Source organism: Desmodus rotundus, chromosome 11, assembly GCF_022682495.2.
Source record: "Desmodus rotundus isolate HL8 chromosome 11, HLdesRot8A.1, whole genome shotgun sequence".
NCBI classification, from domain to species: Eukaryota; Metazoa; Chordata; class Mammalia; order Chiroptera; family Phyllostomidae; genus Desmodus; species Desmodus rotundus.
The window spans coordinates 10,053,393-10,081,360 of NC_071397.1; the positions used below are offsets into that span (position 1 = coordinate 10,053,393).

The 27,968-nt window shown below is 54.7% G+C and overlaps 2 protein-coding genes across 14 annotated transcripts; one reads left to right on the forward strand and one right to left on the reverse strand.

Annotated features, from left to right (window-relative positions):
- Positions 1–3,302: 3,302 nt before the first annotated feature.
- On the forward strand, positions 3,303–22,558 carry ABCC10 (ATP binding cassette subfamily C member 10). 9 transcript variants are annotated; one of them, XM_045193134.2, is made up of 22 exons: positions 3,303–3,365; positions 3,691–3,862; positions 5,851–7,069; positions 8,404–8,631; positions 9,235–9,391; positions 9,678–9,787; positions 11,325–11,404; positions 12,027–12,198; positions 13,629–13,727; positions 14,123–14,312; positions 15,040–15,117; positions 15,271–15,465; positions 15,874–16,027; positions 16,188–16,377; positions 18,081–18,424; positions 18,762–19,132; positions 19,440–19,600; positions 19,896–20,149; positions 21,121–21,266; positions 21,365–21,462; positions 21,698–21,810; positions 22,089–22,558. In XM_045193134.2, exons 2-22 carry the CDS (start codon positions 3,702–3,704, stop codon positions 22,291–22,293), a joined length of 4,725 nt encoding a protein of 1,574 aa, XP_045049069.2. In that variant the 5' UTR covers positions 3,303–3,365; positions 3,691–3,701; the 3' UTR covers positions 22,294–22,558. The 9 variants fall into 9 exon arrangements, 6 of the variants coding, with proteins under 6 accessions (XP_045049069.2, XP_045049068.2, XP_045049070.2 ...); XM_045193133.2 differs by having other exon boundaries at positions 3,315–3,431; XM_045193135.2 differs by having other exon boundaries at positions 3,315–3,431; positions 18,762–19,120.
- DLK2 (delta like non-canonical Notch ligand 2) lies at positions 22,487–27,733 on the reverse strand. Of its 5 annotated transcripts, none has more exons than XM_045193138.2 (6): positions 27,579–27,733; positions 26,334–26,464; positions 26,001–26,064; positions 24,591–24,721; positions 24,009–24,153; positions 22,487–23,384 (listed from the first exon to the last, which is right to left on the reverse strand). In XM_045193138.2, exons 2-6 carry the CDS (start codon positions 26,407–26,409, stop codon positions 22,649–22,651), a joined length of 1,152 nt encoding a protein of 383 aa, XP_045049073.1. In that variant the 5' UTR covers positions 26,410–26,464; positions 27,579–27,733; the 3' UTR covers positions 22,487–22,648. The 5 variants fall into 5 exon arrangements, with proteins under 5 accessions (XP_045049073.1, XP_045049074.1, XP_045049072.2 ...); XM_045193139.3 differs by lacking the exon at positions 27,579–27,733 and adding an exon at positions 27,449–27,504; XM_045193137.2 differs by lacking the exon at positions 27,579–27,733 and adding an exon at positions 27,304–27,442.
- Between the last annotated feature and the right edge of the window lie 235 nt (positions 27,734–27,968).

A 27,968-nucleotide genomic window follows, 5' to 3' on the forward strand; every position in this document is an offset into this window, starting at 1 on the left:
GTAAATATTTATATTGTAAATATTTTTTAAATGTTTTTATAGCATAACATTTTTTTAAAAAACCCTTCCTGAGGAAAAGACTGCCCCTCCCAAGGTAGCAAATTCCTAAGGATAATAACAACTACCCCCTAACAACCAGCCTTTCATATGCAAACCAACCAGTCCAGAGTTTACGTCACTTCCTTATCTAACTCTCACACACCAAGCCAGTATTTCCCTTGCCCTAAATCATACCAGGTCCAGGAACAGGTAACTAGGAACCACCCCTCTAGCTTTACAGCTCACCAAAATTTTTATTCAAATGTTTGTCCTGCCCAGTCTTGTCTTTCCCATGAAATCCCCAATCAGGGCTATGGGCTACGCTCTGCCCTCCCTCCTATCTCCTGCCTCCTGACCAATGCTGGTGCTTCCTCTGTGGCCCAGCACGGTGTGTGGTGAGCTCTCTCTAGGATAGGTGAGTATAACCAGCTTCTTCTTTTCAAGTCTCATTTCTGTGTCTTGTGGCTGCACTGACTTTATTACACCATATCCAAGATGTACAGTCTTAAGACATGCATTTAGTCAACACAATCCAATTTTAAAATTAGCAAAAGATTTCAATATACATTTCACCAAAGAAAATATATGAATAGCTAATAATCTTATGAAAATAAGCAGTTGAAAAAAACATCATTACCTAGGAGGGAAATGCAAGTTAAACCACAATTAGATATTTGCACACCCACTAGAATGACTAAAATAAAAAAGGTAGAGAAGAACAAATGTTGGCCAGGCTGTGGTGAGACAGGAAATCTCAGTTGTTAGGAATTAAAAATGGTACAGCAACTTTGGAAAACAGTTTATCAGTTTCTTTAAAAAGTAAACATAAATTTACATTAAGACTTAGCAATTCCTCAACTAGGTGTTTACCCAAGAGAAATGAGAACCTATGTTTACCCAAAGACTTTCACATGAATGTTTATAGCAGTGTTATTCATAATAACCCAAACTGGAAAGAGTCCAAATTTCCTTCAGTGGATAAATGAAAATACAGAATGTGGTGTATTCATACAATGGAATAGTATTCAAGAATAAAAAGGAAAGACTGAAAGGCAAGTTTCATTCAATGTCTAAAAAATTAATTAATATAATACATTCTATCAAAAGAGTAAACAAAAAATACACAATCATCTCAATTGACATGAAGAAAAATGTGATAAAACACGATTATCTTTTCTTTTTTTTAAAGATTTTATTTATTTATGTACATGAAAGGTCATCTTTGTGAAAAAGCAGATGACAGGTGGTCTCGGCAGACCTTGTTCCTGTTCCCTTCACACCCTCAGGTTAGTTCCACTCCAAGATGCCTCTCAGATGACAGCTCAACTCGCAGGAAGATGATGTGAGCTGAATGAACGCATGGCGTGGCAGGGGCTTCGCCCAGATTGAGCCCTAGCCGCACTTGCCCTTGCCCTCCAGAGAATCACCTTGCTGACAACTGTGGAACTAAGTGCAGGGAGAACGGAGAAACTAAGCCAAGAGGAGACCCAGGAGACAGAACCTACTGCCTTGGAAAATCACCATCTGAGAGCTCTTCTTCATTCCTCAGGGGTACCTGCACTGCCCTCCCTTCCCTCCCATGGCCTCCTGGGCACTCAGTGGAGTCTGCCCACCCTCACGTCCACCATCTCTGGCAGTGCCTAATCATCCAGGCTCAGTTCACATCGGATCTGAGCGTGATGAGTCTGAAGTCAGTGTTCAAAGTAGTAGAATCTTCCTTTGGCCGTCCAGGTTTTGGAGAATTTGGCCAGCCTTCCACTCTACGGGTTGTTGATTATCTGGTGACCGATGCTATCCTCTCATCCCACCTCGCTGTTCTGCTTACCAATAATTCCTCAAAGGGGAAGGCTGGAGACAAACTTGTACCTTTGCCTCATTTTTTAGAAACCATGTGAAAAATTTACCCGGGTAACTAGGTAGAAGTAGGAACAAAATAATATTGAACAAAGGAATTATTTGCTTCAAATGGTCTTTCCTCTTCCATGTTCTGAAAAAATGTGGCTTAGTTGGTTGTTTGTGACAGTCAGAAAGGATCCTATGTTTGGTGTGTGACCCCTTTGCCAAACTTATCGAAAATTAGGACCCTCAAGTATTATGAAAATGAGGGGACCATACCTTGGACCCCATCTTGCACCACCTTCTTCAGATGGTCAGTGGGAATGTTATAGGTGCAAGGTGTGTGTGCCTGATGCTTCAAAAGAGAGGCTAATATTTAATATGTCAGAGTTTAAAGTATGGAAAGTTTTATTGGTCAAAAAGTCATCAACCAAGCAGAGAGAACTAATCCTCAAATCCATCTTAAGAGAGCTCAAAATTCAGGAGTCTTTTCTGTCAAGAGAAGGGAGGATGGGTGAGGCAAGAGGTGGGTGGGGAAAGGGGATCCAAGGAAAAGCTCAGAATTTCTAAACCGCTTTGTTCTTGATCCGCAGGCGATCTGAGTCTGGTTCTGGAGACTCATAGATCTTTCATAGTCATTACTTTGTGCACATTTCCCACCTCCTTGGGAAAAGCATCGTTTGGCAAGGGGCTTGCCAAACTTGCAAAAACTCAAGCCTCGAGTGGAACTCCTCTAGTTAAACTCCTCTAGTTAATTAGCATATGTATAGCAAAAGCTATTAGCCTGAACGCCAGGAGAGAGGGGAAGCATTTCACCCCCTTATACCACTGCTGTCCCTCAAAGATTTATTGTGGAACTAACCTAAGCAAAGTACTTGCTCTCAGCACTTCAATAATTAAACTTTCTCAACAGTACTTTGGTATTGGTATTATTACCTCCTTTATACAGTAACAAAGTAACTGAGGTTTAAAGAGGTTAGATAACTTCCCCCAGGCCATGTATCCTTGGAGTAAGGAAGGAAGTGGTTTTATGTCCCTAAATGGCATTGTTCGCCCATGTAGCACACGTTCGACTTCCCAGAAAGTCCTGACGACTCTAAGTGCAATGCATGTACCTGCTAGTAACCAGTAGGCAGAGGAGAGAGTACTCTACTTGAGTGTATGAATGACGTTGCACTACAGCTGAGTTCAGTGCACATCCAAGTGAGGCCACGTAGACGGGTGGGAATCCTGGGGTGCCACGGCAGCAGCGTGCCGGGGCGGAGACGCCAAACGAAGCGGAGAGTGGTGAGCACCAACGCGAAAGCTCTGTGAATGGGAGGGCGAGTCACGCCTGAGAGGTCATCCCGCCTCTAGGGGGTGCCAAGCGAATGTGGCCAACACACCAACCCGGCAGGTAGCACGCTCTTTTGCCTCCACCAGTGCTCGGGATCTTGGGATCCGGTGAATTGCAGTTCTGCAGGTTGCAGGTTCCGGACCTCGAAGGCAGAGTAAGTGACGATCCCCGAGGTCCGCCAGCTCTGGGCCGCCAAACCACCTCCCTTTGTACCCTTGAGGTAACGCGAGAATGGACGGGGTCTGGCTTCAGGGAGGGTGCAGGGGAGGTCCCGGTTCGAGGGCGGGGTTGGAGGTCGGAAGATGGCTGGTGCTCGCAGTCGTGGCCAGCTGACGCCACCCTTGCGACCCGATCGGCGTCCCAGCTACCCTACCTCCCGGGGGCCGGCTCCCTGCCTGGTCCTCGCCCTTCGGGACGCGGATTGCCCTCTCCCTGGAAGGAATTGTCCCTCTCTCTCCACCCTTTGGCTTTCCCCGCAGGTGAAGCCTCCATGGAGCGGCTTCTGGCCCGGCTGTGTGACACCAGCGCGTTGCAGCCGCTTCCGGTGTGGGAGGGGGACACCACGGGCCACTGTTTCACCCAGCTGGTGCTCAGCGCCCTGCCCCACGCCCTCCTCGCCGTGCTCAGTGCCTGCTATTGGGGGAACCCTAGGTGGGTAGAGACGGGGTGCACACACATCTGTCTGTGCCTGCAAACCTCCCCCAAAACCCACATCCGCGCGGCAGTGTAACCAGAATGGTGAGGTCTCTGGAATGGGGCAAAAGTAGAATAAAATGCGGGCATTACCACTTCACAGCAGTGTGGCTGATTTGGAGCAGGTTGCTTGTCTTTGCTGAGCCTCATAGCGTTGTTGTGAAGTTTAAATCAGATAGGGCATTTAAGCACATGGTGCCAGTGCCTGACACATTTTTAAAAGCTTGGTGCGTGGTAGAAATCATCAATTTTGTAGATTTTCAGATGTTCAAACACAGCTGTCATGAATTAGAGGCAAAATTGGGTGAGCGATGTTTTTAGCCAAAAAAAGGATAATTCGTGTTGAAGTTGTAGGACCAGTTTCTCACACTTCTGTCTCTTGAAACCTCTGTGTTCCTAAGCTAAGAAAAGGACACATACATAGCTGGAGAGGAAGCAGTAGGTAGAAGAAAAGAGCAAAATCACAACCCTACCCCTACCCGGGTTTGGGACTAGAAGGTGCAAGTGCTAAACTCACCTTGGTTTTGTACTTAGTTCCTGTATGGCTAGACATGGCAAAGTTAGTCTCACTCTGGCTACTGACAAGAGTGTTGTGTCTGCCTTTGGGAGTCCTTAGCGTGATGGATGGAATGTGTCCCTAACCAAGATGAATGAGGGGATTGATGAAGCCCTTCCTTGGGTAAGTGAGGCTTTGGGCTTGGAGGAATCCTGTTTTGTCTCTTATGCAGAACGAGACGAAAGAAAAGAGGGTTAGTCAGTCAGCACAGACATCCCCAGCCTGCTCAGAGGGGTTCCTTTGGGAATGCGTAGTTTGGCGAAAAAGCAAGCAAGAACGAGCAGCGTGTAATCAGTAGAAATCGTGGTTATCCCACTTCACTCATCAGATATACATTGCAGTGTTGAAAAGACTTAGAGAAGTCCAAAGTCTCAAGCGGGAAGGGACCTTGGAGGGCTTTGGGTCGAGAGTCCTCACTGGACACTGCGCTGATGAGGAAAATAAGATGCATAAAGAGAAAGAGTCATGAGACTGGCTGATGGCCAGCGTGGGGCCAGTGTCCCGGCCTCCAAAGGCCCAATGCCCTTCTGTCTCCACATCTTAGGAAACAGACTTATTAAAGGTTGGTTTTTATTCCAACATAAACCGCTCCATGTAACTGATTAGCTGGACTTTTTACAGGAAACCTGAAGCGTTGTAACCTACAATTAAGGTTTATCAGTAACCCACCCCTGCCAACAAAGGGAAGAAAGACTTACCCTCATTTTATATGAACTTTCAAGACATTCTAACATTCATTGCTGCAGGCGTGTTTTACACTTGATTTTTAATGCAGACAGATCACCCTCTTGTTTATTAAAAACATGTTTTGCATGCCAAGAAGATGTAGGCAAGACGGGAAAGGGGTTTTTCCTCAGCTAAAGGAGTCGCAGGGACGGTCCACACCACCTTCCACAACCATTGGAAAGACTGAGAGTAGAGCATCTGAGGCTTCCTGAAATTTAGACTCTAAGAGTGTAGAAGGTGTATTTCAGTCGAATTTTTATTTATCTCATAGTGCTTCGGGTGAATTCAAGGGTTCTTTTAGGTAGATGTTTCTGTGAAAATGAGTACTCATCCGGTAGTGGTTATCAGTACGAAAATGTAGACTTTTTTTTTTTTCTAATTAGAACCTTTATGTTTGGTACAACCTAAACCCAAAACTGTTAATTTCTGTGGTGAAAGACTGATCAGAAATGTTGTGGTTAGATTAGAAAATGGATTAGGTGAATCCAGGAAGACTTCCTGGGAGAAGAGGCTCTAAGTTCCAGGGTAAAGTGGGGTTGGAAGTAACGTGTACAGGGGAGGAAAGGGAGTTGATTCTCTCCAGGGAAGTGAGTTATTAGAGGGATGTTTGGGCCCTGAATCAGCCATGACGTGCCTCCTTTTCTTTTTTCTTCCTTGTCCCCAGGAGTCCAGATTACAACCTACCCTGCAGTCCTGGCTGGCGCCTCCGACTCACAGCCTCCTTCTTGCTCTCCATCTTTCCACTGTTAGACCTCCTTCCAGTTGCTTTGCCACCAGGGGCAGGCCCAGGGCCTATAGGGCTGGAAGTGCTGGCAGGGGGCGTGGCAGCTGTGGCCTGGATCAGCCACAGCCTGGCTTTATGGGTTTTGGTTCATTCCCCTCATGGCCACTCCCAGGGGCCCTTGGCCTTGGCTCTGGCTGCCTTTCTGCCAGCCCCAGCCCTAGTGCTGACCTTGCTATGGCACTGCCAGCGAGGCACACTTCTGCCCCCACTTCTTCCAGGTCCTCTCTCCCGCCTATGTCTTCTCATCCTACAGCTAGCTGCACTCTTGGCCTATGGACTGGGCTGGGCAGTCCCTGGGGGGCCCCGGGAATCCTGGGTCCAGGAGCCCCTCCTCCCTGAGAGACAGGACCCCGAGATAGCCGAGGATGGGGAGAGTTGGTTGTCACGTTTTTCCTATGCCTGGCTGACACCCTTGCTGGCCCGTGGGGCCCGTGGAGAGCTCCGGCAGCCCCGGGATGTTTGCCGCCTTCCCCACAGGCTGCACCCAACCTACCTGGCCCGTGTCTTCCAGGCACACTGGCAGGAAGGGGCCCAGCTGTGGAGGGCCCTGTATGGGGCCTTTGGGCGGTGCTACTTGGCTCTTGGACTATTGAAGCTGGTGGGGACCATGCTGGGATTCTCAGGGCCCCTGCTGCTGTCCCTACTGGTGGGCTTCCTGGAGGAGGGGCAGGAGCCACTAAGCAATGGCCTGCTGTATGCCTTGGGGCTAGCTGGTGGGGCTGTGCTGGGCGCTGTGCTGCAGAATCAGTATGGGTACGAGGTACGGAAGGTGACACTTCAGGCGCGGGGGGCCGTGTTGAACATCCTGTACCGAAAGGCTTTACAGCTGGGTCCCAGCCGCCCTCCTGCTGGGGAGGCCCTGAACCTACTGGGCACTGACTCTGAGCGCTTGCTTAACTTTGCTGGGAGCTTCCATGAGGCCTGGGGCCTGCCCCTGCAGCTGGCCATCACCCTCTACTTGCTGCACCAGCAGGTGGGCGTGGCCTTCGTGGGTGGCCTGATCCTGGCACTGCTGCTGGTACCTGTCAACAAAGTGATTGCCACCCGCATCATGGCCAGTAACCAGGAGATGCTGCAGCACAAGGATGCACGGGTTAAGGTGAGGGGCTGCTGGAGGTCCCTCAGCAATGTGGAGACCCCCACCCAGCATCCTGGTCCCCCGGTCCTGCCATGCGCAGTGCCTGAGGGAATGAGTGTGATCTAGCAGTTGATCTCAGACTGGAGAAAGACATGGGTTCACATCCCAGCTTTACCACTTAGTAGAATCACCTCAGACAAGTCACTTAACCTCCTTGGGCCTCCATTCTCTCATCTGTAAAGTGAGGAGCATAGCCTGCCTTGTAGGGTCATTGTGAGGGTCCTGTGAGGTAATGCCTGGTGTGCCGCCAGTCACAAAGTAAACCCTAAAGAAATGGGGCTCATTAGTAATTTTATAATATTAGTCCACGCAGCCCTAAGCAGCAACCCTAGGGGGTAGACAGTAACCTGTCTGGGACCAAATGAGTTTCTAGTGATAGAGCTGGGACCCAAGTCTCCTACCTCCTCATCTAGGGCATGAGCGCCCCCGTAGCTGCATGTGGGGAAGCCTAGGCCTGCTCCAGGTGGGCTGTGGGGAAGGGGGTGGCTCACTTTCCTTCCTGGGCAGCTGTAGGTGTTGAGCATCTTGCTGAGTCAGTTTGGGTTCTGCAGTGATTGTGGTTAACTTTGCAGAAGCGATGGCACGCCTGGGGGCCCATACAGCATAGCTGGCAACATCTTAGTGGAATAGCTCAGAGGGCTAATGGGGAGGGCCTGACCATGGGAGCTGGTTATAGCAGGAGGCCTTTTCCCTATCTGTGACAGGGAAGGCTCCCCGTGCCTCCCGGGCTTGCAGGCTGAGTATGTACAAATGTTAGGATCCAAAGAGCTCCTCTGGCCCTGGCCTGTCTTGCCTGGGCCCCTCTGCCTGTCTGACCCTGGGTTGTGGCGTGGCCTCCTACACCTGTATTCTCCGACTGGGGTAGTAGTTCCCATACCACCCAAGCCATGGTCCGGACTGGTGACCAGCCCCCGGAGCCCTTATCTTCTGGCTTTGGGAAGTTGTCCTTAGTCTCTCATCTAACGGAATGAATGCTTTTACCCTGGCGTGGTAACCCTCGGCCCTTTGCACCATTTCATCTCTTAGGAAGGTAGGGGGTCCCAGCTCTGACATGTCCCCAGCTAGAGCATATGGAGAAGTAAAAGACTGGGAGGGGAAGCAACCCAGGGCAGAAAAGGGTTTGAGGGTGAGGCTTACAGAAAGAGCTGAGGTGGAGGGGAAAACCAGGGTAGCAAGTGCAGGGCGGGTGGGGGCTCAGGGTACTCGGCACCCTCTACCAGGAGCCTGGGGAAGACCAGGCAGGAGACAAACACATAGGCAGTGCCTCCACACTGCTTTCTTGTCCCTGTCCTTAGCTCATGACAGAGCTGCTGAGTGGCATTCGAGTCATCAAGTTCTTCGGGTGGGAGCAGGTGCTGGGGGCCCGAGTAGAGGCCTGCCGGGCTCAAGAGCTGGGGCGACTCCGGGTCATCAAATACCTGGATGCAGCCTGTGTGTACCTGTGGGCTGCCCTGCCAGTTGTCATCTCCATCGTCATCTTCATCACCTATGTCCTCATGGGGCACCAGCTCACTGCCACCAAGGTAAGGATTCGGGAGGGGCCGGGAGGAAGGCAGCAGGGAGGAGGCTGCAGTGGAGTGGGGAGGTGGGCTTGGGACGGTGGTGCTGGCTGGGAAGGAGGGAGGGAGGCGGATCCCTGGCTGCCTTTCCTTTCCCGACCAGGGGGAATCCTCTGAAGGGACCTTTTTCTGGGGCCTCACTTCTGTAACCCTTCCATCTGTGAAGGAATTTCCTTTTACCTCTTCCTTTTTTTAACTTCCAGTCAGGCCCAAGCTCTGTGTTAGGTCCCCTTATTATTTTTCTGATGGCCTTGGAGGAAAACAAAAATCCACGATCCAATGACACTTCTGCCCGGGCCAGAGGGTTACTACTTAGAAATTCTGAGAAGGTCTGAGAATGGGCTGGGCCTCCGTGCTTCAGGTACAACCTGAGTCCCTGGAGGAACATCTGGAATTTCTAGGATTCTTAGAGTGCCCACCTTTGCCAACTCTGATGCAAGGATTGTCCTGATTGTTCCTCAGTTCTGTTGCTGCCCTGTTCTTCCCTCCACAGACCCATCCACAGGGCCACCCATACAGCAGGCCTTCAGGTGCTTCACCTCCGCCCCCTCCCTCCAACCCACTTAGGTATTCACGGCCCTGGCACTGGTACGCATGCTCATTCTTCCTCTCAACAACTTCCCTTGGGTGATCAATGGCCTCCTGGAAGCCAAAGTGTCCTTGGACCGGATCCAGCGATTCCTCGACCTTCCCAACCAAAACCCCAAGGCCTACTACAGCCAAGGTAAGGGGAAGCTAGAGGGTAGAACCTGGCACAAGGTGAAGAGGGAGCTGTAGCTCCCTGGGCAGTGTACGCAGATGCTACCAAGAGAAGCTAGAGGCAACGGAATCCAGGTAGAGCAGGCGGCCATTTCCTGGGGGAGAACCCTCAGACTAAGACTGAAGCTGAATCAGCCCTGGGCAGACAGATATGGGACAGGCAAGCTAACGACATGCCCCTGGTTTACCCTCCCCAGAGCAGGTAGGTGGTGCATTAGAAGGCCAAGGTGAGTGTTGTCTCCCCTGTTCAGATCCCCCCACAGAGCCATCTGCAGTGGTGGAGCTGCATGAAGCCCTGTTTTCTTGGGACCCAGTTGGAACCAGCCAGGAGACCTTCATCAGTCACCTTGAAGTGAAGAAGGTTTGTTGGTCACACAACCTAGGAGAGTCCCCAGACTAATGAGGAGGATGGGGACTCAGGGGCAGATGAACGAGGATGGAGCCAATCATAGCTGGATGGTCCTGTACCTCTAGTTACCAAGGGAAGGACTAGAGAGGTTTTGGCGAGTAGGGTCTAATCAAGGAAGAGATGCCACCTCCTCTGTGAACGTCATTCCTCCACACGCAGTTTTACAGAGTAGTCACGTCTGGTTGGTCTTCACACCGCTCACACCCACCCAGTCCAGACAGGCAAGTGTTGGTCTGCTGCACCCTCCATGACCCCTAGGGGCCGTTGAGTTCAGAACAGACCCCAGAGCTTATCCAGCATCCCCGCAAGGCTGAGGACCGGGAAGAGGCCCAGCAGTGGCCCAGCAACCCCTTCTGAAAAGGGTTTTGCAAGTGGAATAGATAATCCCCTGTGGCCTGGTGAAAGGAATCACACCCTGTGATTCACACCACTGGCGTATCTTCTCCAAGAAGCACTTGAAAGAACGTTCCTGGCAAAAGAGTGACTCCTGTTCACCCCAGTCTTGAGCTTTCACTCTCCCCTGACCCCCGCCCCACCCTTTGCCCCACACCTCAACCCAGCATTCCCCAGCGGTGCCTGAACTGTCTCCACCACACTTGGCCCACATTTCTGGCTCGGGCTGTATGTTTGTTTTTCCTCTTAGTTCAGGCAAGATAAGGCTGGGATTTTTCAAAGGAATTTTGCTAATGTGTCACTTGGGCTTTTTGGATAGAAGTCATAGAAACCCACTGGAGCTAGCTTAAGCAAATAAGAATGTGTAATAAGCGTATAGAGATGAATTGAGGAGTCCAAAACCAAGCATGCTGCCCAGAACCAGGCCTCGACTTGCAGAGAGCTCTTTCCTTCTGTCTGCTTTTTCCTCTGTATTGGCCTCGTTGTTCTGTCTCTGTGGGCCCACTCTCCACTGAGCAGAAGATATGACTGCAGAGAACCCTTCTATTCACTGGCTGTAGCCAGAACTAAGGAGCATTCCCAGGGAAGGGTCTCAGATTGGTCTGATGCCCACTGGTAGATGGGTCAGCCCTGGCTGGCTGGCTGCCGGGGGGGTGAGGGGGGGGCATCACAGACAGAGCTTCTGGGAGCTTTGCCTGTTTCTAGAGAAGGATTGTGTTTTCTTTTTGTACAAGGAGCTAGCTCGGTGAATGTATATTATAACTAAGAAATGAAGAGAACACAAAAAATTGAAACTACAAATCACAGAAACGGACACTTCTGAAAACGCTGCCTTTTGCCCTGAGGTATCAGAAGTCTAGCAGCAGGTGGACTTAGCCAGCCCAGCATCCAGGCCCCAAAGCCTGGAATCCTTTCCTGCCCTCTCACCATTCTGGAATGCTGTCTTAGAGCTTTCCTTAGAAGTTCTTGGGCAGTTTTCCCTGGGGCAGATTCTTTCCCTACAGACTAACTGGGGCCTAAAAAGAAGCCTCCGTGGGATGAATAGCAGCCCAGGGCCTCAGGAAAGAGAACTGACACTTGTGTGGATTTTTTGTAGGGTACCCTTGTGGGCATCGTGGGGAAGGTGGGCTGTGGGAAGAGCTCGCTGCTGGCCGCTATCGCTGGGGAGCTTCACAGGTAAGCAACCTCTCGCTTCCCCGTCCTCAGCTCTGCCCTTCAGCGGACACTTACCTAGCCCCTGTTATGTGGTGGACACCTTTTTTAGGGGCCAGAGATGCCAAGATGAAGAAGACATGGTCCCTTTCTTGGGAGAGTTTTCAGTCTGGAAAGGGGGAGACAGTCAAGAAAGTGAGTTATCATAATCATCACACCAGAGCGTTTGAAGTGTTATAATAGTGAGTGAAGAAATGAATGGAAACATCCAGCATCGCTGCTCTTTGAGAAAGTGTGGCTGTGCAGGGAAGGGACCCAGGGAAGAGCCGAGGTGTGAAGGAAGGTCTTCTTCTTTCACTGTGAGAATCTATGAGTCCAGGGTAGCGGCCACACTCTCTTCTGAGCTTCTGAGCACATCTAGATAAGACAGCTGTGTGGCTTCAGTCAAAGAGTGCTTTCTTCCCTTCCCTATTCAGAATGAGCCCACAGCCTCATTTAGGACCTCTCCACCTCCATGGCTGCCAACCCAGAGAGCCACGTGACATGAAGGGGGCCCTCTGTAGAAGCCAGCAGTCTGGAAAGGGGCTGGGCATGGAGAGACTCAGTCTGGAGCCAGCCCCCATGCTGCTGGCCTGGCTCTCTGCAGGCTGCGTGGACGGGTGGCAGTGTGGGGGCTGTCCAATGGCTTCGGCCTGGCCACCCAGGAACCCTGGATCCAGTTTGCCACCATCCGAGACAACATTCTCTTTGGGAAGACATTTGATGCCCGGCTGTATAAGGAAGTGCTAGAGGCCTGCGCCCTCAATGACGACCTCAGTGTGAGTGCCTGGCCCCGAAACCTCTTGGCCACCTGCTTCCTCGTGTGCCTGACACCTCAAGTCTGAGACTTGCTTCTCTGGGAAGGCGTTGCTTCCACTCAGGCATCCTTACCTAGGATGGGCCATCAGGCTTTGGTCCCCCCTGAGTGCTCAGCTGTTTGGTTCCTTTTTCTGCATAGGGCTCAGAGGGGCAGGGGTGATGGTGCCCCCCACAGGGCGGTGGGGGAGCCCTGAGTCTTCTGGGGCTAGGGAAGGGCTCCCTATGAGGCTTAGCTCTGCATAGGTCTGACTGGCAGTTCTTTTTAAATAATTTTTTAAAAGATTTTATTTCTTTTTAGAGAGAGGGGGAGGGAAAGAAAAGGAGAGAAACATCAGTGTGCAAGAGAAACATCAATCAGTTACTTCTTGCATGCCCCCAGTTGGGGACCTGGCCTGCAACCCAGCATGTGCCCTGACCGAGAATTGAACCTGCACCCTTTCAGTTTGTGGGACGGCACCCAACCCACTGAGCCACACTGGTCAGGGCTGACTAGCAGTTCTTACTCAAGAGTCCCTCCCTTAGTTCTCAGTGGGGAGGCTTGGGAGAGTCAAGGTTACTCTAGGGAAGCCTGAGGAACCCTTTAGATCCCCCTCACCCAGAGTACTAAATTTAGGGGGGGGGATGCGATTCCACATTTCTCCCCTGATTTCCCCACCCAACCCCCATGTCCCTGCCGGACTGTCCTCGCCGCTGCCCTGTCCAGGTAAATATGGCACTTTGCTGGAAAGGAGGACCTTTGACTTTGACCATGGTGCATCCTAGGTCCATTTATTATTTGTTTCTATAGCAAGCATTTCCCAAATGTCTACCAGGAACTGTTCTAGGCACTAGGAAAAGAGATGAATAGCAAAGCTCCTCAAAGCACACGCCATCTAGAGAACTACAGGCACTTCCTCTGGTACAGGGACCCCTTAGCTAAGGAGGTCACTCCTGACGCCACGGGAAGGCTCAGGGTGCATTCCTTCCCGAGAAACCTGTGAAAGCTTTCGCATCGTGCCCATCATCATCCTTGCCTGTTAAAAAGGGAGGGTACTGTGCTGAGTGGTTAAGAATCTGTGTTCATGTCTTGCCCCATACTAGCTGTGGGACAACCTTGGGCAAGATAGTGACTCTGTCTGAGCTTCGGTCTCATCTGTGAAAATAATACCATCTTCATAAGGTTGTCAAGGGGACGGGATGAGATGCTGCCTGTAAAGTGCTAAGCACATAGTAAATGTTCAGCGCATGCTGGTTGTTACTGGAAGTGTGGCTTATGCCCACTGCCTTGCCCCCTCAGGTTCAAGACCAGTTTTTTCAAGCTCCCTGACTCATTTCTAGGCAAAGGGGTAGGAAATGGGGTAGAAAGTATTGGGGAGCTCTCTGACCAACACTGAGGGGCCTGTCCTATCAGATCCTTCCTGCTGGAGACCAGACAGAGGTGGGAGAGAAGGGTGTGACCCTCAGCGGGGGACAGCGGGCCCGGATTGCCCTTGCCCGTGCCGTCTACCAGGTGAGTTAAAGGTGGGGGAGCCCAGAGCCTTGGGAACTCAGTCAGAAGGTGTGGGATGGGGTATTGCCATCAGTATCTAATTTCCCCCCTCCCCTCCATGCTCCGGAGTTGTTGGCCCCTTGGCCATCCCATTTTCCTTTTGCGGGTTCAGGACAGAATTACAGGTCCTTTAAAAACCATTATGTGTCTTGAGGCTCTGGGACCCAGCAAGGCTGAGCACTTGCCCTGGGGCACTGGCCTTGTTTGACTGGAGGAAAGTCCCCCTCAGGTCTCACCTCCTCCTCTTCCTCTGAACTGTCCTCTCTGACTCTCTCAAAGTCATGTCCTAGGAGAGGTCTGGGTTCTGGCCAGAGGACCAAGGACTTGGTGTCCATGGTGCCTCCACTGCTCTCTAGGAAAAGAAGCTCTATCTCCTTGATGACCCCCTGGCTGCTGTGGATGCAGACGTGGCCAACCACCTGCTGCATAGGTGCATCCTGGGAGCGCTGAGCCATACCACACGGCTGCTCTGCACCCACCGCACTGAGTACCTGGAGAAGGCTGACCTGGTGCTGCTGCTGGAGGCCGGGCGCCTGGTCCGGGCTGGTAATGTGGTCTGCAGGGCAGGAGTCGGCCAGTGAGGGAGCCATTACCTGGGTGTAACTGGGGAAAAAGGACAGGTGGATTGTCAAGTGCAGACTCCGCCACCCCTCTGTGTGTGGCCTGCTCATCCTTCTTTCTAACGGGAGCCTCTGTCCTGCCTTCCCGGAACCAATGTGAGGAAACGAGGCAGGAGGGAAAGGAGCACACTGGCCAAAGGCCCGGTGGCTTTGGGACTTGGGATTTGTGACCGGGTGCGTTGGGAACTTAGACGCCCGGGGTCACTGAGAACAGTCTGATGCCCTTGGAGAAGAGAAAGCAATTTTAGAACAGTCTTTTATTTAAAAAAAAAATCCTGAAGGATTATTATCCAGAGGGACAAGACCATCTGCAAGTTTACTGGGAGAGAAATAGGACGTGAGGCTCCACCAGAGTGTTAGGGATTCTCTGCGGTGTGAGGAGAAAGCTCAGCAGTACCGAGAGGTGACTCTGGACAGAGCGCTCACGGGTGCTATGACTCCTGGGGTGAATATTTTCTGTCGGTGCCGATTGGACTCCAGACACAGAGGGGATGGATTTGATGGTTCTGCCCAGACTCTGGGGGTTCAGGGCAGAGCTGTGCTAAGGTGGGTCCAAAAAGCATTGGGGGTGGGAGTGGATTGGCACACATATTTAGAAAAGCCTAGTATATTTCTAGAATAGTCCCTTCCTGATCTCCCATGCTTCCTTCCAGGGCCTCCCTCTGAGATCTTGCCATTGGTGCAAGCTGTTCCCAAAGTCTGGGCTGAGGACGGGCAAGAGTCTCACTCAGGTATGGCCCGAGGATGGGAGGAGGTGGCCTGCTCCTCACCGGGACCCTGGAGAGAGATGCTTTCTACAGAGCTTGCCTGCCCCTCTGAAACACTGAGGTTTTCAACTGTCAGCCTGCAAGCTTAGTCCCCCCTGACCTCCCTGATCTTCCCAGCCACAGCCCAGTCAGTGTGGAACCCAGAGAAAACAAAGGAGGGGCTGAAGGTGGAAGAGGGTGCATCTGGCCGCCTGCTGCAGGAAGAAAGCAAGAAGGAGGGCGCCGTGGCCTTCCACGTGTACCGAGCATACTGGAGGGCCGTAGGCGCGGGCCTGGCCCTGGCCATCCTTTCTTCGCTGCTCCTCATGCAAGGTAGGGATAAACCCCGGGGGCCCTTATCCCACCCACAGCCCTGTCTTCTGGGTCCCCATCACATCCTTCGCCTTGTACCAACCCTTACAGAGCCCAGAGACTCACCAGGCATGGTGACAGCCGGGACAATAGGCCTGCCCCCAGTTCTGAGAGTCCCAGAGGCCAGACAGATCCACTCTGTAGCCATCTGCTGATCTGTCCCATTCAGCAGATTGGAGATCACATCCTCCCCAGACCTGAGGGGTGATAGACCCACGAACGAAGCACACACCAGGGCCGACATGGAATCGTGGCAGGGCAGGGAGGGCCAGCAGAGTGAGGAAGGGCAGAAACTAGAGTCAAGGTTACAGGATTAGAATAAAGGAGGTGAGTCTCCCTCGCGGCTTTCTCTTTCCCATCCCCACCCAGCCACGAGGAACGCTGCTGACTGGTGGCTCTCCCACTGGATCTCTCAGCTGAAGGCAGCCAGCAATAACTCCAAGGAGGTGGCAGCCCCCCTCACCCTGGACTCCACAGGGCTCCTCTCTGCTCAGCTGCTCCTCTTCTCCCCCAGAAGCTTCTAGTGAGTGGCTGGGGCTGGGGTTGTCAGAGCGGTTGCCAGGCAGGCAGTGAGAGTTGCGGGGCTGTGTCTCTGGAGAATGGGGGACAGTGGTATGGGGGAGGGGAGGGAGCCCCCAGTGGCCCTACTTTCGGTTACCCACAGCCTCCTCCCCACCACCCAGCACCTCAGTGTCCCTACTGCCCAAAGCTGCCCCCAGTGGCTCCTCAGACGTCCGCTTCTACCTCACCGTGTATGCAACCATCGCTGGTGTCAACTCCCTCTGCACCCTTCTCCGAGCGGTGCTCTTCGCAGCGGGCACCCTGCGAGCGGCTGCCACCCTGCATCGCCGCCTGCTGTGCCGAGTTCTTCTGGTGAGCGGATGAGAAGGTGGGGGTGGTGTGGGGAGCCCTCCCAATGCCTGGGCTTCATCTGGGGCCCCAGCCTACCTCCTAGTCCTCAGGAGAATATAGCCCCAAACAGGTGCGTGCACTATTTGACAACTTGAGACCTGGAAAGGCCGAGAGCAGAGAGGCTGCTGGACTCCGAACCCAGTTACCTAACTGTACAGCTTTCTAATATGTAACATGGGGAGGAGAGATTCATCCTCCAAGTCACTTCCGTTTTGGACTTCCTGCGGAGGGCTGAGCTACGCGCCCCTTGGTTCATGCGAAGTCCCTTTGGTGTTTTGCTTATTTATCCATCCCTTTCTTTTCTGCGTACCCTTTGCCCAGTTCCCCGCCTTTCCTTGAACAGCAACCATTCTAAGTGTGTTTAATACGTATCTTTTTGTCTTTTTGTGAAATGCCTATGTTTTGTGTTCAGGTATTTTTATAAGTGAAATTTTGTTTCTTACAATTTTTATTTAGGGCTGTTTCTAAGATCCGTTCTGGTTGCTATGTGTATACCTATTCTAGTCTGTTGCTTATCCATGGACTTAGTATGAAGATTAAATTAATTAGTATATGGAAAGGGCTTAGGATAGTGCCTGGCACATACTAAGTGCTCAATTGGCAATTATTATTAATGTTGCTGTTAAAGCTCTTTCTTGTCCTTTATCTTATTTGGGTTTATAGTAACCCTGTGAGGTAGGTATTATCATCCCCATTTTACAGACGAGGAAACAGAGGCTCAGAGGGTGTAGGTGACCCAGGCGAGGCTCTTTCCCCAGAGAGCCAGGCTGTGAACCCAGTACCGTGTAGGTCTTTCCACTGCCTGTCAGGGACCAAGCAGCACACTGTTCCACCTCCTCCAGAAGCCAAGTAGGGGACATCCTCAGGGTGTGAAGGAATTCGTTTATCATAAACTGTCATTAGGAGGTGCTTCGGAAAGTCCTTCACCTAGTCTCCTGCCTTAAGGTAGGGCTGTTCCCCAAATAACAGCAGAGAGTTGGGGGACGGGGAAGGTGGGGACAGAGAAAGGGGGCTATACCTAATGAGACTACCTCCCATTAGTAGACCAAGTATCGGGCAGTCACTGAGCACTTCCTCCGTGCCAGGCAGACTGTGCCAAGGACCTGACTGCTACCTATGTGGCCTTTAATCCCCCTAATAGCCCCGTAAGGTGCAGTTCCATTATTAGCCATTTTTGAAACGGGGGACAGGGGCCTCGATAGATTAAGCCTCTTGCCTGGGGTTTCACATCCACTAAGTGGCAGAACTGGAATCCCAGTAGCAGTCTGACTCCAGAGCCTCTCGCACAACCATGAGACAATGCGACTTGGACCACTGCCCTCGCCACTCTGCCCCGCCCTGGGCAACCAGGGTGTTCCTCCTGGCATCTGACGCAGTCGCACTCACTGGCCTGAAGTCCCCATATTCTGGAGAGAGGCGTAGGCATGTCTAGCATAGAGGTAGCGGAATGGCCAGCATGGCCTCTCAGGGTCACCACTGGCCAGAGGGACAGTCTCTCTCTTTTCTACCCTGGGATAGTCTTCTCCAGGCCCCACCTGTCCATCCTCTCTGCCCCTTTCTTATTCTCTACCTCGGGCCTCCCTCCGCACCCACCTCCCCCGGGATGGCCCAACCCCCCTTCTCTGCCAGGCCCTGCCCTTGCCCAACCACACCCCTCCTCCCAGGCCCCAGTGACCTTCTTCGACTCCACGCCTGTGGGCCGGGTCCTAAACCGCCTCTCCTCTGACGTGGCCTGTGTGGACGACAGCTTGCCTTTCATCCTCAACATCCTCCTGGCCAACGCAGCGGGCCTGCTGGGCCTCCTGGCTGTGCTGGGCTCCGGCCTGCCCTGGCTGCTGCTGCTGCTGCCGCCTCTGAGCCTCATCTACTACCGAGTACAGCGTCGTTACAGGGCCTCCTCGAGGGAGCTGCGGCGCCTGGGCAGCCTCACCCTGTCTCCACTCTACACCCACCTGGCTGACACCTTAGCTGGCCTCCCTGTGCTCCGGGCCACCGGGGCCATTGACAGGTGTGGGGTCTGCCTCTCCCAACCAGGGCCAGGGGGATGAGGTGCTGGGGTGGGGGGCAGAGGGTCCCTTAAGAAGAAGGGCACATGGGGAGGTGGGCTTCAGGTCTCCTGAGAAGGGAAAGGTGGGTGAGGGCACTAAGGGAAAGAGGAAAGGAACAGAGAAAAGGGCTAGTGAGGCAGAGCAGCCCCCTATGAAAGGGCACGCTGACCTCTCCAGACCCCAAGGTGAGGCCTGTGGGTGTACAGCTCAGCTCCAGGAAGGAGCCGTGTTGTGGGGAAGTCTGGGCAAGTCATTGCCACAGTGGGGTGCTATCACTTCCCTCCTGGCCTCCCCCAGGTTTGAGGAGGAGAACCAGAGGCTCTTGGAGCTAAACCAAAGGTGCCAGTTCGCATCCAGTGCCACGATGCAGTGGCTGGACATTCGGCTTCAGCTCATGGGGACTGCGGTGGTCAGTGCCATCGCAGGCATCGCCCTGGTGCAGCACCAGCAGGGCCTCGCCAACCCAGGTACCGCCCCGGGACCTTCATGCTCACCTCAGAAGCATGTGATTCCCATCCCCTGGCCCAGACCTCTCCCTACACTGTCCCCGAGCATTTTCTCCTGCCACCCAGGGTTTCCTATGAGGATGTATTATAATTCTCCTGCCCCTGATTTTAGAGTTGAGGAAACTGAGTCTCAAGAAGTGACTGGCCCAGGTGATGGATCTGGTACTAGAACTAGTCTTCTGACTCCTCCTCTTCCCCGCTCCACCCCCACCCCCAGCACTCTGCCAGGCCCACCTGTCTGCCACCTGCCATTCCCCATAGCCTCTCCAGACCCACTCCACTGCCTTGCATCTGGCCTGCTGTGGTGCTGGTCTGGTGCTGGTCTGGTGCTGGCATCTTCCTGCTTCTCTGCTGGCCTCCTTTAAATGCCCGCAGCCCACAGCTTCAGTTGCCCATTCTGCCTTACTCCTCCCAACACGCATCCCAGTGTCCAAGCCTCCCCTAGTGGCTGGTGTTCCTCTCCTGCTAGGACTGGTGGGCCTGTCACTGTCTTATGCCCTGTCCCTGACGGGTCTGCTCTCGGGCCTGGTGAGCAGCTTCACGCAGACGGAGACCATGCTGGTGAGCGTCGAGCGGCTGGAGGAGTACTCTTGCAACGTGCCCCAGGAGCCCCAGGCCCGGCCGATGCAGGTAGGCCTGCACCTCCACCCTGGGCCTGGTGCTGGCACCCTGAAGGGTCCTCCCGATGGCCCATGTTCCTTTCACTCCTCGCCACTTTTCTCAGCTCCTCTAATGTCCCTGTGTGACCTCCCCTTGCTTCACTGTGTCCCTCATCCTTGTGTCTGTTCTCCCCTCTCTCCTTTACTTGCCCTCATTTCTCCCACCTTTCCTCTCATGCCATCCGTTTCTCATTATTCCCTTCTTCTCCTCCCCGTGTCTCCCATTCTCACCCATCTCCCTCTTCCCCACCCACGAACCCCACCAGCTAGGCACTGGCTGGCTGACCCAGGGGAGCGTGGAGTTCCAGGATGTGGTGCTGGTGTACCGGCCAGGGCTGCCAAATGCCCTGGATGGGGTGACCTTCCGCGTACAGCCTGGAGAGAAGTTGGGCATCGTGGGCCGCACGGGCTCTGGCAAGTCTTCCCTGCTGTCAGTGCTCTTCCGGCTGCTGGAACCCAGTTCGGGGCGAGTGCTCCTGGATGGAGTAGACACCAGCCAGCTGGAGCTGGCTGAGCTCAGGTCTGGGGTAGCGAGAAGAAGAGAACCAGACTACTGGCACTTAGAAGGAGGCCTAGCCAGGAAGGCTTTGCATAAACTTAGGGCAGCCAGGGGCGGCTGGCGGCGAGAAGGGGGATAGGACAAGCAGGCGAGGAGAGTGAGCTCCCAGTGCTGAGGTCCAGGGTTAGAGCTGTGGTCTCGAGGTCTTTACTCTGACCCAGGCCCACCTTTCCAGCTCCATCTTTCTTGTACTTCCCAGTATGCCCCCTGCATTCTAGACCACCAGTCCCTGTACCCTGAATGAGAGCCTCCCAGTTCTGCGCCCAAGACACTCATCCCCCCCACACCCTTAGGCTTGGTGGGTGCTGTTCTGGACAGCTCAAGACCTGGGCCAGTTGCCCAGGCCACAAGAGGCCACATCTGGGGCTAAACACCCCTCCACCACCCCCAGGTTAGCCTAGTGTCATTTTCTCTGCATTCCACGATGTGGGAAAGGTAGAGAAGCCCTGTTCTGAAGCCCATTACTGATCCCAGGCCTTGGCCCTGCCTTTGCCACCTTTCCTAACTTGGGGCGGCCTTACATTAGAGCTCCACCCTATGGCTCCCCAGGACCGTTTCCAGGCCCTCCAACCCTGACGTGTCCCTGCCCTACTATTTGAACTCTGCTCATTCCTTGCCACTGCTGCTGTGCCAGTGTCTGTGGGAGTCAGGGCGACACTTGGCCCACTCTTGTTCTCCGTGCGTGGTGGCTCAGGGAGATGTACGCTCCTTAAAGACAGAGTCTAGGCCTTGGTTTCTCTGGTTTTCCTCAAAGTACCTGCATGGTTCCAGAACATGGCTGACCAACTGGGGCGCAGAGTGAGGGTTACATTCAGGTCTTCTCCCTAAGTGTTCCTGGGGGTGCTGGACCTATAGCTAAAACCTGTGCTGGGAGCCACAGTGATCACATCTTCAGCCTAGACCCCATGTGCGGTCCCCTCCTTGTTCCCCAGATCCCAGCTGGCTATCATCCCCCAGGAGCCCTTTTTGTTCAGTGGGACTGTTCGGGAAAACCTGGACCCCCGTGGCCTGTATGAGGACCTGGCCCTGTGGCAGGCTCTGGAGCAGTGCCACCTGAGTGAGGTGATCACATCCATGGGTGAGTACCAGGCCCTACCCTGCAGAGTGGAAGAGGAGGAAGCAGGGAGGGGGCATGGAGAGGCCTGGGACCCAGAGGTGAAGTGCTGTGCCTTGCAGGCGGTCTGGATGGTGAGCTGGGCGAGGGGGGCCGGAGCTTATCGCTGGGGCAGAGGCAGCTGCTGTGTCTAGCCAGGGCTCTCCTCACAGATGCCAAGGTAAGGTGAGAGGAAGGGACATTTGAGAGGGCCGGGAAGAAGGCAGAGGCATGTGAGGGGTGAGGAAGTGAGTTGGGGAGAGGTCTCGGGGGACCAAGTTAGTTTTCATTTTAGAGCTGGAGGTGGGGAGCTGTAGGCTGGGCCGGGCCCAGTGCAAGGTAGGCGCTGGTGCTTGGGCAGGAGCCAAGGCTAACCCGCTTCCCTGTCCTCCCGCCCACCCCTCCACATGTCCCAGGTCCTGTGCATCGATGAGGCCACGGCGAGTGTGGACCAGAAGACAGACCAGCTGCTCCAGCAGACCATCTGCAAACGCTTTGCCAACAAGACAGTGCTGACCATTGCGCACAGGTGTGCAAGTGTCTAGTGTGAGACTCTGGTCAGAGGCTGTGGTGTCAGGTACCCCAGGGGCCAGGGCCCTAGAGATTCCAAACCCCTGTGAACCTCAGCTCCTCGCTCTCATGGCACTTGTCTGAAGGAACCTGCGGCCCCCACCCCCCAGCAGAGCCAGGGATAAAGTCTGTGGGCAGATCAGTGGTATTCAAGGGAGGAGAGGAGGGAATGAGGGTCAGCTTTCTGCTGTCGGATGTGGCCCTCCATCCCCCTCACAGACCACCCCTCCCACACAGGCTCGGCACTATCCTGAACTCTGACCGGGTGCTGGTGCTGCAAGCTGGGAGGGTCGCGGAGCTGGACTCCCCGGCCGCCCTGCGCAACCGGCCCCACTCTCTGTTCCAGCAGCTGTTGCAGAGCAGCCAGCAGGGAGCCTGCTCCTCCCGTGAGGACACAGCAGGGTCCCCACCCTCCAGGGTCTCCCCTCTGCTGGGTGTCTGAGAGCAGAGGTGTGTTTACATTCTCCCCCACGGCTCTACCTCACCAGCACTGCCAAGAGAGGAGGAGGTGTCACCAGTTCCTCTTTGAGAACCACTCCTAAGGCAGTGCCCCACGGTTTCCCCAGAACCAGGCCTCTGCTCTGGCCCTCTTATATCTGAGACTGCAGGCAGGTTTTTCTGGCCAAGGAGCCTGCTTATAATTTCATACTTTTATTGGATAAAATTCCCATCTTACAGTCTGTGTATTAAAAAAATAATATTTCTTGTGTGAGGCTGCTGAGGGGTGGTAAGAAAGGACCACTCCGGTCTGAGGGGCAGAGGAGGTGAAGGAGGGGGCGCGGAAGCCCCCACATCCATCACAGTGCTGTGGTCTTTCCCGGCTCAGGGGGCAGGTCTGGCGGCAAGGGGGGCCCCGCAGGCAGCATGCTAACCTGACACCCCTGGTCCTGGCGCGCCGGGGCGTAGTGTGGTGCAGGGTAGCAACAGGGTCCAGGGGGGCAGACGCCCCGGCGCCAGGCCCTCAGGGTCAGCAACACCGTGGACAGGACCAGGGCAGCAGTGAGCGCCCCAAACACCACCATGGCCACCAGGCCAGACTCACCCAGCCCCGCCTCGTGCCTCCGTACCACCTCCTTCACTGAGATGCGCAGCAGACCAGCCCCTGCACTGTGAGGGACAGGCCCCGTGGCAGGCCCCACCACAGCTGAAGTGGGCCCTGGGGGGATGTCTGCCATGGTGGCAGGGTCTGGGACAGGTAAGACTAGCTCACAAGTCTTGCCGCCGTAGCCACTGGGACACAGACAGTCGAAGTCATGGACACGGTCCCGACAGCGGGCCCCTCTCTGGCATGGACGGCTGGCACAGTCATCCAGGTTGATGGTGCAGAAGCGACCAGCAAAGCCCTCGGGGCAGAGGCAGGAGAAGCGGTTTACTCCGTCCACGCAGGTGGCGCCGTTAGCACAAGGCCGCATCAGACAGTCGTCTACGTTCACCTCGCAGTGGGCACCCACAAAGCCTGCCAAGCAGCGGCACGTGAAGTTGAGGGCAAAGCCCTGGTCATCCTGGCACTGCCCGCCATTCTGGCATGGGGAGCTGGGGTGGAGGTGGGAGAGGGCTTTGATACGGACTCACACCTGCACGGTAGCCCAGGTCAGCATGCTGACCACCGCCACCTCACCCCCTTCCAGCAATGTCATGCTAAGCCACACTCTGAGCCTCCAATGCCGCCTTTAAAAAATGGGAATACAAGTAGTACCCAGCTTCCACACTGAGGGTTAAATGAGATCACCCAATGTCAAGCAGTTAGCGTGGGGCTTGGCCTGAATGTGAGGCTAAGGCAAGTGTACTGTCACCCCGCTGACACTGGAGTGCCTCTGCAGGCCTGTCTCCTTGTGCACACAGGGAGGTGGAAGGCTGCTCTGTGGAACATCTTAGCGGCCACGTGGCAGCTTTCCTGGGAGGATGAGGGGATCCGAGGTCCTCAACCTCCCCCACCCCAACAGCCAGAGCAGTCACACACTGGTCTGTTACACCTCCAGTTGCTGGAGATTTTTGTTGAAGAAATGGTTCAGGTGGTATAAAAAAGCTGAGAAACCCTGAACGAGGGACACTTCAGCAGGCTGGGGTTTTATCCTCTGGTGCCCCCAGGACTTCTGACCCTCAGCCCTACAACTTCACCACCACCCCCTCAGCAGTGCTGTCTAACCCTGAACTCACCCTGCCTGCTCACAGGGTCCGGTCTTGCGCTCACAGTCCCGCCCATGGAAGCCGGGTGGGCACACACAGTGGTACTCGCCGCCCCCGTCATATACACACTGGCCTCCGTTCCGGCAGGGAGACTGCATGGTACAGATGTGCTCATCTACAGAGAGACAGGGAAGGCTCCGAGATAGCCCCTTACATCTGGCACCCAGACCTGCCCAGGCCCCACCTACAGCTCTGTGGATGCAGCTTACATGGCAAACCCACCCAGGCTGGTGCAGTGTGGTGGGAAAACAACACCGAGTTCGGAACCGGCAGCTCCTAGCTCTGACAACGTCAGTGTCTCAGAGTGACTGGGCAAGTTCTACCTCACCTGTGGGCCTCGGCTTCCTCATCTGAAAGATGAGTACAATTTTCTGCAGCTGCCATGCCTACCGCATGGGGTTAGGTTAAGGGCCAATTCAGACACAGATAGGTCTAGTCTAAATGGTTAAATACCCTGCGCTTGAGTGGGTAAGCTGGACCAAATAAATACAAATGGATGTTCTCCCAAGACACATGGGCTCTTCAGACCAACAGCTGCCCCTGCCCCCCTACCTTTGTCACAGAACTTGCCCGCCCAGCCACTGTGACAGATGCACTGCCAGGGCTGGTGGCAGGAACCGTGCTGGCAGCCAGGCATCCTCACGCAGCGCTCACAGTGCAGCCCCTCCCAGCCTGGGTCACACCTGATGGGGAGAAGCACAGGCTCAGGGCTCAGGGCTCAGGGCTCCGGGTAGTGGGTGTGAGGAAAAGGAGGCAGAACCAGAGCTTTTGGAGAACAGGAGGACATGTGACAGTCCCTAAGCAGAAGCAGGCCCATCCCAGAGAGGTGTGGGCTGTGCAGGTCACATATATGGAATCAGACCATCTGACAGGAGCACTCAAGTCCTGAGCCTGCACTTTGTCTAATCTCTCTGAGCCTCAGTTTCCTCATCTGTAAATTGGGGATACACTTTGCAGGGATGTGTTAATGAAGAAACTAAGATCTGTCTGTAAATGCTCCCAATATCAGTCCTGGCATATGTGAGGCTGATAATTTTTTTTTTTAAAAGCGTGACCCTGAGCCCTGGCTTGTGTGGCTCAGTGGGTTGAGTGCCGGCCTGTGAACCAAAAGGTCACAGATTCGAGTCCCAGGCAGGGCACAGGCCTGGGTTTCAGGCCAGATCCCTGGTTGAGGGCGTGTGAGAAGCTACAAACAACTGTTTCTCTAGCACATTGCCGTTTCTCTCTTCCCTCTCTCTGAAAATAAATAAGTAAAATCTTAAAAAAAAACAAAAAGAGTGATCCTGAAAGATCATCAGGACTATCTTCCTACCCTGATTCCCGGGCCTTAATTAAAAAAAAAGAAAAGAAAGAAAGAAAGAAAGAAAGAAAGAAAGAAAGAAATCCTCTTCAAGGATGGAGAGTCGGAAGCACCCCCAGCACCTCCAGCAACTTACCCTCTCCGCTCATTTCCTTGTCCAACCAGACACATTTCCCTCCTGCTACAGAATTTGCCCAACCCCCACCCCAGTGAGTCAATTACTGAAATTCATCAAGGAAGATGCTCTTTCATAAGTACTGCTCCCATCGACCTCACCAGCAGCCTTTCTCTTCCAGGCCCAACCAATTCTCTTTACATCTTTCCTTTCCCTCTCCCTTTCCTCTCAATCTCCTAACTCTGTCAAGCTTCAGGTCTTTCTCCCAGTATCTTGCGGAGGAATGTTTCAGAATTTCTGGGTCAGACTTGGGAGAGAGTAAAAAAAGGGAGAGACGTAAGCTGGAAGAAGGAAAAGAGTCAAGGCAAAGGGGACTGGGGACGGGTGAGGCTGGCCAATCTGCCCTGTGGGCCATGGGGGGATGGGGAGTGCACGGTAGGGTCTTAAGCCCCTAGACGCCTGCCCTGGGGCCAGACCCGGGGTGTGGATGTGAAGGGGTGGGAAATGGGGAGGAAAGGGGTTAGGAGCACGTGCTCAGAAGAGGTACCTGCAGGAGCCGTCAGGCTCACAGAAGCCGTGGGCCAGGTCACAGTGGGAACTGCAGTCATCGGCTGCAAGAGATTGATGTGGAAGAAGTGAGCCGGGGGTCCGGGCTGGGTTCCCTGAGATGCAGGCTTGGGAGAGGATGCAGGGTTCCAGTAATTGGGTGGGCTCAGCTCTGGGGCAGCGCAAAAGAGACTGGTTTCTTTCCAAAGGGACACCTAGGTTTCAGCAGCCCCTTGGGTCCGAACGGCTGCAGGGATGTCTCCGGCCGACAGAGGCCAACGTGCAAGCAAGGGACACCGGGAGAGGGTGGCGGCCTGGGCGGGGGCGCGCTCACCTACGGCAGGCTGAACGAGTGCCCACAGGGCGCACAACAGGCACATGAGATGCAGGCAGCGGCAGCCGCTGGGCATGGTCAGCGCCGGCCCCGAGAAGGACGGATGGATGGACGGCCGGACGTGCGGACACCTGTGGGACAACACAGGCTGGCAGGCGGTCGGACGCGGATAGAGCTGCACGGATTGTGATTCCGAGTGATAGGAGCCGAGGGGGAGAGGGACGCCCAGACAGAAGAAGGGAGTGGGGGTGGCGGGAAGGCTGGGGCGGAGTGAAGGGTTGAGGCGGCAAGGGTTTGGGGACAGGACCCGGCAAAGAGGTGAAGGATGGGCAGCGTGGAGTGAGGCCAGGGCGCGCGAAGGGCTGGAGCTGGGCGGCCTTGAGGACACCGGCTGCGTTCCCGGCAGCGAGCAGCGTCGGATCCCACCCTTGACTTCAACCAGTACTCGCTCCCACGTCCCCTTCCCATCTTGGCCACGCTCAGCTCGGCCACAGCGCTCGGCCTGGAGTCCCGGAGCGCCCATCGTCCTACGCGTCCCTGCCCTCACGGTCCTCACCTCCGGCTGGGAAGCGGCGCAATCGGGGCGCAGAGCAAGGCCGGATCCGACGGACTCCGCCGTGGGGCCAAGCTGGGGCGCAGGGCCGCCCCTAGCGGGCGGTGAGGCCGGGCGCCGAGGCGGCTGCCATGAGAGCCGAGCGCTCAGGAATCTGGGGCTCAAGGCGACCCCGAGAGGCGGTGGTGGCGGCGGCGGCTCCCCGCGGCGTGCGTTCAGGCCGCCTGCCAGGGGCGGCGTGTGCCGGCGGATCCCGGCTACGCACTGCCCTCCCCGGGCTGCTGCCTGCCCGCCCCCCACCCCCCTGCGGCGCGCGGCGCACACCTCGCCACCGCCGCGCTCGGCGTTCGCCCCTTTCTCCGCTGCCTCGCTCTCCCGGGGGCCCCCACCCTCCGCTGCCACCTAACCTCTTCGAACCTTGCTTTCTTCATCGAAAGGAGGAAATTATGGGAGTCTAAAAACGGGAGCAGGCTGTAAAGTGCCGGCCAGATGTGCGCAGCCCTATTATTCTCCCATCTTGCATCCCGGCTCTGCTGACCCGCGCCCCTCACCGCCGCCCCACCTTTGCTCTCAGCGGTCCGCTTCCCATTACGCGTCTCATATGTATCCCATACACGCTCAGTGCACAGCGCCGCTCCCGCCCTCCCCCTGTCATCAGCCCACGCCTCCTCCGTTGGTAAATCCTCCATCACCTGCTTCCAGCGTCTGTGCCTCTCCTCCGCTCTGTCCGCTTCTTTCTCTCTTCATCGCAATCCGCAGCCTTCCAGGATCAACCTATGCCCATCTGCATATCAGCCCCCACCCCATCCCTGCCTCTGTCAAGTTCGTTATTCCCACCACAACGATCCTTCCCGTGACCGCTCCTAGAAGCCCCCCTGGAGTGGGAATGCCCCTGACTCTGTAAATGTGGCCCCCACCCCAGTTCCCACTTCTGTACCCCGGATCACAACCATTCTTGAACTCAGACTAATCGTCAAACGCCCCAAACCAGATAGCAGACTGAAAGAGTTCTGTGGGGAGAGTGGAGGAGGACTCTGTTCTAGGCTAATAGCTCAGATCCCTGTGCAAGGCCAGGCCAGGCC